At 57.5% G+C, this 8,834-nt stretch overlaps 1 protein-coding gene across 1 annotated transcript; it reads right to left on the bottom strand.

Annotated features, from left to right (window-relative positions):
* Positions 1-1,185: 1,185 nt before the first annotated feature.
* On the bottom strand, positions 1,186-8,829 carry LOC104077213 (glutamate dehydrogenase 1, mitochondrial-like; the record flags this gene model as incomplete). Its single annotated transcript, XM_009578360.1, has 12 exons — positions 1,186-1,302; positions 1,952-2,014; positions 2,397-2,612; positions 3,141-3,221; positions 3,782-3,919; positions 4,090-4,227; positions 5,833-6,012; positions 6,219-6,313; positions 6,951-7,014; positions 7,510-7,565; positions 8,056-8,136; positions 8,811-8,829. Coding segments are annotated over 12 exons (1,248 nt in total), but the record flags the coding sequence as incomplete, so codon positions are not given.
* Positions 8,830-8,834: the final 5 nt, after the last annotated feature.

The following is an 8,834-nucleotide window of genomic DNA, read 5'->3' as shown; positions in this document are numbered from 1 at the left end:
CCCCCTGCCTGTGTGCTGGCTGCAGTGCTTTGCATCTGCAGGTGAATGCAGGGGGCCCTTTGGGGCTGAGGACCCTGAGCCAGGAGGAGGTTAGACACAGTCCTGGGCTCGAGCACTGGTTCCATCCCAGGAGACGCTGGCTGTGCTAGCAGAGGGGGTTCAGGTGCTGGGCGCAGGCTTCCCCCAGTCCTCCCTGCAGCAGTATGTGCTGCTGTTTGTAAGGTACCTCCTAGGGATGCACCCTGATCTTGTGCTAGAAGTGCAGAGCAAAGGGGAGCCTCTCCTCTGCTGTCCCCACCTTCCTACGTGACCCTGCTCCCCTCAGGGGGCCGGGGACATGGCTGGCACCTGCAGCTCGCTCAGCTGCAGTGCGACCACCTCAAGTGCAGGTGACGCCACACACCACTAAGCAATGTCCACCACAGCAGGGGGTCCTGTGCCCACCCCAGAGCGCAATCATTGGGCCTTCAGCTCCCCCAGGACAGGACCACCAACCCAGCCTGAGTCCCCAGCCAGCCTCCAGCCCCTTGACTGCCCGGCTGCTGCTCCCCGTGTCTACGCCCGCTGCAGCAGTACTTGCAGAGCCCACCGTATGTTACTAAATGGACCGAGAAGGCTTTTCCTGGGGCTGGCTGTGCCGTGGGCTGTCCCCTCCCCTAGAGCTAATTGCATTTTTTCCTTCCCTTGTGCAATTCTGCCAGCCATGGGCAAGCAGACCCAAACCAGCATCAGCACAGCTTCCTTGCTCCCCGTGTCTACGCCCGCTGCAGCAGTACTTGCAGAGCCCACCGTATGTTACTAAATGGACCGAGAAGGCTTTTCCTGGGGCTGGCTGTGCCGTGGGCTGTCCCCTCCCCTAGAGCTAATTGCATTTTTTCCTTCCCTTGTGCAATTCTGCCAGCCATGGGCAAGCAGACCCAAACCAGCATCAGCACAGCTTCCTCCAGTGCCCAGGAGGCTGTAAAGGGGCTGGGGCAGAGGGGGTGGCGGGGAAGACAGCCCCCTCCTCAGGAGAGCTTAGACCCAGGCAGCAGGGTAAGAACATGCTCAAACCAATCATTTATAGAGACCAGGGTGCCCCCTCTGTGTAGCACGCAGTGTCCTGGGCACGCCCTGCGCAGCAGGACTGTGACCCTCACCGTGCTGCTGGCAGTGACGCCGGGGGCAGCCCTGCTGGGTGCTGTGTCAGTAGGTGAAGCCGGCCTCATTGTACACAGTGAACACCTTCTCCAGAGCGCACAGGTAGGCAGCGGTTCTCTGGTCCAGGCCCAGGTTGTACCTTGCAGCCATGGTCATAATTTGCTAGAGAGAGAGGAGAGCTGTGAGGCTGGTGTGTGCTGGGAGGGTCTGGGGGCGAGGAGAGGACCCAGAGAGGAGGGTTCAGGCAGCGCCACGCATGCAAGCACCAGGCCAGGCCCCGGGAGGACCCGAAGGGGAAGAGGTCATCTCCACACCAAATGACCAAGCGGGCTGTTCTGCAAGACCTGGAGTCATCTACGAGCGGGTCTGGAGATGCTCTCCCACTGCTGCCCCACAGTACTCCCCTGGGGACAGACCCTGCACCCACGAGTGGGCTCCACGCATACCACTCACGCTGCTGAGCACGGCACGCAGGCACTTCCCTGAGTGGTGGCATGAGACCCTCCACCCAGCAGTGCCAGCACCACCCTGCACCCACTGGCTCATCTACCCTGGATGGAAGAACACAGGTTCAGGGGACAGGGACCCAACAACCACAAGGGACACTGCTGAGCACGAGGCTTTAGGCAAAGTGTGGACACAGCCACCACTGGGAAGATGAACCCAGGCCTCCTGCTGACCCACTGGGAGTGGTGATGGGGTGCTGTGGGTGGGCACCCCTCAAATACAGCACAGAGCCTTTGCAGCAAGGGACCCAAAAGCAAGGGGCCCAACAGCAGGCATGGGCGAGGCCAGGAGCCCGTGGAGGTACCTTGGCTGACTGCTCCATGGTGTAGGCCAGTCCCGAATACACGATGTCCTTCTCTGAGGCACCCTGAGGGGGAGAACAAGTGAATCCTTTGTGGGAGAGGCTAGAGGTTGGCCCCCTCAAACCCATTTTTATCAAACACAGCCCCTCTGCTCAGTGCAAGATCTCCACAGGTGGTCTAAGCTTGGCTTGCCACCTCTGCAGCTGGCTCCAGCACATGGCTTGGCTTCCAAGGGACTCCCTGCAGCACCCAGCAGCACCCTCAGATGGCAGGGCTGTACCACCACACATGACATCTCCACTCCATCCCCTCCACTAGTGGGATGATAGCACGGGGGGCTCTGCGTGTGTCACAACCTCAGCTTTCAGCACTGGGATGGCAGACAGGAGCGTCTGCAAATGTGAAACAAGTGAGCCAGGACAATCCTCAATGGTTGTAGACACTTACAGTCACACGGGCCTGGAACTCTGGGGATGGAATGATGGGGATCTCGCCTCTGGTCTTGCCAAACCACTGCTCCAGGCTGTGCTGCACTGACTGCAGGAGGTGGTAGCTGGATTCCCGCTCATACTTGAAGCTGAGGCGGCCGTAGCTAACATGGTTCAGGTTCTTCAGCCACTCAAAGAAGGATACGGTCACACCACCTGCATTCACATACACATCCTGCCAAGTGCAGTACATGCTTCAGATTTGCTGCTTAGGGTGACCCTGAGACCCATGACCCATCTGGGGATCTCTCCTCCTCTGCCTTGGGTCCTTCCCCATACCCTTGGGCTCTGCCCGTAGAAACAGTCCTGAGGTTATTGGGATGGCTGAATCCTAGAGCCACGGTGGCTCTGCACTACCTCTGAGCAAAGACAACAGCTGCTCTGACACCCCGTGTGATGTGGCACGGTTTGCTGTTGGCCCACCAGTGGCTGCAGGACATCCCGGTGCTGGCCAGGAGCCCCGTGGTCTATCGCTGCTGCAGCCAAGAACCAGGAGGGTTCAGAAGGGAAATCAGCATCTGAGATGTGCTCAGGAGCTGGGGGCAAGGCAGGGAACAGGCTGACTGAGACAGCACCATCAACGCTGCCTGATCCCAGAGCCTGGCAGTGCCCAGCTGGATCTACATTGGTGCAGCTGACAACACCGGGTGGCCCTAATAGCCACGAGCCCAGTACCTCCCCATGTGCGTGGGGATGGACATACCGGGATGACCAGGATGTTTCTTTGCAGGAATATCTCATGCGCTGATGGTGTAATGGGGCCGTTGGCAGCTTCTGCAATGATCTGAGAGCACAAGCAGAGCAGAGGTGAGATAGGTGGAAGAAATGAAAGAAGAAACCAGTGACAGGCTGCTTTCCCTGCTGCTGGATCCTCCCCACCAGGCCACTTCTAGTGTGTCTTCCTGTCCCTTTGGTCCCTAGAGCTCACAGTGAAGGGAGGAAGCTGGTATTCATACTTTGTTCACTCTTATCTGCTGCCTATGATTTTCATTGTCAACACTGTGATACCCAGTACCTTCAAGGTTATCATCTCCCCTGCCCTGGGGGGAGGATCTGATACAGCAATGAAGGCTGAGGATGCCAGAAGAGCCAGCCAAGGTCACTCCAACAATCCTTGCTCCCTGCCAGCAAAGGGAAGGGCTCAGGCTTTCCTCTTCCCCTGAATTATGTGACCTGCCACCTCTGCCTCAGGCTCTGTCCCTCTGGCACAGTGGGCAAGTTGTCAGTGCAGTGATGTGACACCTCCCTGGGGTGCTGAGTGCCAAAAGCGAAGGTTCGGTTGGGCTGCTGTCACTCGCACTGATGCAGGGCCTGTTGGGAGTGTGTGGCGCGAGCGGTCTGTACCTTTGCTTGCACCCGGGGTGCATTCTCCCTCGTGAGCTGCTTCTCAATAGCGGCAGGGATGAGGATGTCACAGGGCACCTCCAGGATTCTGCCATCATAGGGCTCTGCTTTTGGGAAGCCAACTATGGTGCCGTGGCCCTGGAATGAGCAGGAGAGACCTGGGCCCAGCCTGGCAGCATCGAGTACTGCTGTCAGAGCTGGACTGTGCAGAAGGTGAGGGGCAGCCCCCTTCTCCGTGGGCATTTCAGAGAGAGGCACTGACCACCACCCCCTAAGAACAGGGGCTGTGTTGACAGGGCTCAACTCACCTGCTCATAGTCTTCTAGCTCGTTGGGGTCAATCCCTCTGGGATTGTAAATGGCTCCGTCTGTCTCCCCAACACAGATGCAGCGGGCTCCGTACTCATGCAGGTACTTCATGGTGTGCAGCCCCACTTTGCCAAAGCCCTACAGCAACATAGAGCAGAGACAGTCTGGGGAGAGGGAAGTCGTGGGGACAAACACTGAAAACTGACCCGTTGCTCTGGTAACAGCCCCCTCTCAGGAGCTTGAGCTGAGAAGCACAAATAGGAACCTCTGACCCAGCAGTTTTTGGTGAATGTTTTGGCTGGATGGAGACTAGGACCTGGCAGAACAGAGATCTCCTTGGCTAGTTAGAGGGTTGTGAAAAGCAGAGCCCGTGGGATGAAGGCTTCTAGCTCAGTCTGTCTTTATCACCTCCAGAGCTCCTGGATGTGATGTTCCAAGCACAGCATGCTGTTCAGCTTCTAAGAGCCGATCTCAACAGAAAACAGATCCAGTGAGAAACACAGTCCCTTGGTGGGCACCACGCAGCATCTAGGCACAATCCGAGCAATCCTCCTGCACCTCACACTGAGGGGGTGCAATCGGCTGCTACAGCACCAGCACAAGGCAGGGCCATGGGGGTAGCTCAGCTCTTCTTACGGGAACAGATGATTTTGCACTGTCTGCCCCAAAGTGCTTGCCAGCTTGGTACAGCTCCTAAAAGCAACACTGGTTCCTGAGACTGCAAAAACATCCCCCAAACCCAGCAAAATGATACAAACAATAGCCAAGGACTTCAGCCTTCTCATTCTCTGCCATATCAGCAAAGCAGAAGGATGTGTGGAAAGGGAAGGCATGAGCAAAGGCAGGGTGATTCCTGAGGGCACTGCGGGCAGCAGCTCCGAGTGCAGCCTCGGTTCAAAGCCTCTTCCGTGCGGCAAGGAGCTGCATCGAGGAGCGAGCTCTCGGAGGAAAGCACAAAGTGCCAGCCGCAGGCAAGACTTCAGCTGCGCGGTTTCCAGTTTATTTCTCCCTTGCAGACGCAGGGCCCCCCTCAGGAAACAGGCAGCTGTGGGCAGAGCGGGCAGTGGATGGGGCCAGCAGTGCCTGGCCGAGAGCAGAACCTCCTGGAGCTACAGCAGGGGGAAGCACTTCACCGCAGTTGTGAGCAGGCCCTGGGTTGCGGGAAGGGAAGGTCCTTCCTGGGAGGAGAGTGGAAAAGGCAGGGCTGGCAACCGCAGGGTCCCACCGAGCTCCCACGTTGCTGGGCAAGGCAGGCCAGTATGGGCCAGACCCACAGAGCACCCAGAAGAGATGGGGCCTGCACCCACAAGCAGGACCTTCGCAGTGGATAACATCATGGCTCGCTGCGGTCGGTTTGGAGGTGACAGAAACATGATGTTGTCACTGGGGTCGGCTCTCTCCACCCAGTCTAGCAGAGCCCCCTGTGTCCTGCCACCTCTCTGCTCTGCCTGCTGCGCAGACGAGGGTCAGTCGCAGCTTCCCTTTTATGAGCAATTTCAGACAGGATGGCTACAGAGAAACCTTGGGAATGCTGGTGCGGTGTGAGCAGTGCGGCATCCCTGGACCTCTGCACGCAGCAGGTCTGACAAATTGGTCAAAGGAGTGCGATTTGCCACAGGATGAGGAGAGATACGGGAAATCACGTCCGGGCAGCACTGAGACTGAAAGCTCTCCTGGAAAGGAGGGGCAGAAAGATCCCAAGGAAGTGTACTCTTCAGAGCTGTAGGTGGGCTGAGCACTCACCTGCAGCACAAAGGTCTTGCCGGGGAAGCCGGGGCTCAGGCCGATGCAGTCCATGTAGTCTGTGTTGGTGATGTAGTTCTCAATGCCATGCAGGACCCCCCGCCCGGTGGCGGAGTGTCGCCCCTGGATGCCTCCCTGGCTGATGGGCTTTCCTGTCACACATGCCTGGGCATTGATGTCCTGCGAGGCCGGGATGGGGAGAGCAAAGGTTAAGGTCTCACCTGGTGCAGGTCCTCTAGAGAGGACTTTCCCCAAGCCTCAGCTTCCTTCACCCTCCCCTAAGCCTCAGCTAAACCTAAAGCAACTCACTGGCAACGGCCTCTGGGCATGAATGCTTGCAGTGCCCACTGCATCCCAGCCTCCAAACCAGCACTGTCGGAGCTTACCCGGTACCCCAGCGTGTGGGTGTAGGTGTCAGCTATCCAGGACATCTCTCGCTCCCCAGTGCTGACATCAGGAGCCAGCACGTCAATCCCAGGCCCTGTGGAGGTAGAAAAATCTGTCAAATCCTGTCTTTGCAATTTGATTGCTTTGCTCCAACCAATGGCACGTGCACAGCCAGATGATTTCCGCAGGCTGGTTGTGTCCTTGGGCACACCAAGGAGTCCCCTGACCAAAGCGTGGTGCTGCTCATGCCCCAGGGCCTCCCCAGCTCCCCTCAGGCATGAACGTCTTTGGTTTTCACAGGGTCTTTGCCATGTCCCTTCCCAACACTTTCAAGTAAAGAGGGAATGTAAAAATCTTTGCCTTGTGAGCAGCACCCACTGAACACTCTATCATGCGCTGAGGCAGGAGAAAACTTCACTCCTCCCTGTGACTGCGCAGGCCAGTGTGAAAGGAGGGTAACATGCAGGTGAGACCCCTGCCCAGCAGTGCCTGGGAAGCAGACTGGGCCAGCCCCACTGTGCTCAGCGCTGCATGAGGCTCCCCCTGCTCCAAATTGACAGCACAGGCAGAGCAAAGCAGTGAACAGACAGCCGAGCACCAGGGTAGTGAGCGCTGCTGACAGGCAGTGCGTGAGCAGCAGCCTCTGTGCCTGCCCAGCCAGGCGGCTGCTGCCTGCTCCCCTGCCTGCAAGCCACACACTGCTTACACTATGGGGACAAACCCACTCTCACCTATAAATCCCTTCTTGGCCATTTCTACAGTAAAATGCCTCGTTATTTTCTCCAGCTCATGTTCCTGTGCAAGAACAACAAAACACAGTTGTTACTACAGGCCCCAAGAAAAATCACAGAGCCGAGGTACAGCATCCGGCAGCTGCCCTGCCCTGCCTGTACAGGGCACACCCTGATGTCTCCAGGGAGTTAATTCACAGCAGCTGGGGACCCTGGATCAAAAAAAAAGAGGTGTGTGAACTCCTGGGCCCTTTGCTCACTGCCCTTCCAACCCCTCGCTGATTTGCACCTTCTCCCAGCACAGCAGGCAGCGGCAGGAGCGTCCCTACTCAACTTCCTTAGTGTGTGTCTGGCCAGATGCACTTACCCATAAACCAGCGTTCACCACCCCTCTCCCCGCCCCGAGCTGCTTTTTGCAGTCGCTGGATGAGTGTTACTCGCTACAAACATCTCCCCCCACTTGTCAGAGTGCATCTCTGTGATACGCACAGAGAGGAAGGGCTGTGCAAATGGAGTGTGAGTTATGGGCCATTGGGGGGAAGGAGAGGAATGAACTCACCGAGTATTTCCTCGGATCGATCCTCACACCAGCCATGGCACCACCAAAAGGAACATCTGGAAAAGACCAGGTAAGGCAGACAGATGTTCTCTGCCTGTTCCCCGGGGGGAGAAGGCGACCACAGCAATCATAACCTCATTGGTGAATCCAGGCAAGGGCCCACCACTTCCCCACGCCACACACGGCTCCCCACTAATGCCATGCGGCCTCTGCCGTGCGGAGCCAAAGGCAGGACAGGATATGGACCCTGAGCCTGCCACCAATGCCACCAGCCAGAGCTGAATCCATGACAACCCAGGCACAGAGACTGCATCTGAGAAGCATGATGCTTGATGCTCCTGATTAACACGAACATCCCGGACTGCCAGTGGTGTATTCTGCAGCTGCAACAAGCCTTGCCCTCGCACATCCGTGCCCAGAGGAACATCCTGCACTTCTAGAGCACTTCTGATTTTCAAAGCATCTAACGAGCTTTTCTGACTCACGGGATCACAGCCCCATCCCATGCCCAAGTCACCACGTGCTTTATGTTCCCCTTGTACTTACCTACTACAGCACATTTGTATGTCATTAATGCAGCCAGGGCTTTTACTTCATCAACACCAATTGAGCTGCTGAAACGAACCCCTGGGAAAGGAGAGAGAAGAAATGAAGAGTCCCTGCCTTTTTACCACAAACGGCACAGAGGCATTGTAGGAAAGCCTTTGACTCTTCTGAAAAAGCAGCATCTAGCCACAATAGGTGATCAGCAATTGTTCAGCTAGACCCATTCCTCCAGATCACCACAGAATGGAAAGCAGGTTCCTACCAGCCACCATCCCACAGACACAGGCCTTTGCTGTGGTGGCAGCTCAAACAGCGCAGCCGCAGCACGGCAAAAGCCTCAGGCTAAGGGCGAGGGGACAGGAGGCTGGGACCCCTCAGGCTCAGAACAACCGTCACCGCTTTGAGGTGTGTTTAGGGCAGTGAGTTTATGGTGTTTAGGATGAGGAGTCAAACGCCCAAAGGGGTGGCCCCCAGCCACACTGATCTTGTGCTCCGGTGTGAGTGGTTGGGCTGCAGCTGAGGTTGGCAAAGCCGCCTCCCCCAAGCATCCCTCGTCCTTCTGTGGGATGCATCCAAGGATGGCATCCTCCTGGGCACCGCTGCAGGCATCCCAGCCACCACGGTGTTAACGCAGACGCCCCCGACTCAGGCTCCCCGCTCCCTGAGCCAGGCAGGGGTGAGCCCAGCAGGGCCCCGCTCGTAGGGCTGGGCAGGGAGGGAGAAGTGTGTAGTGGGGCCGTGGCTCCCTGCCTCACCCCCTTTGCAGGGCAGGCGGTGCT

This window comes from Fulmarus glacialis, unplaced genomic scaffold (genome assembly GCF_000690835.1).
Source record: "Fulmarus glacialis isolate BGI_N327 unplaced genomic scaffold, ASM69083v1 scaffold20115, whole genome shotgun sequence".
In the NCBI taxonomy this organism is placed as follows: Eukaryota; Metazoa; Chordata; class Aves; order Procellariiformes; family Procellariidae; genus Fulmarus; species Fulmarus glacialis.
Note: the sequence above shows the minus strand (reverse complement) of the source record. Positions and strands in the feature narration are given on the sequence as shown.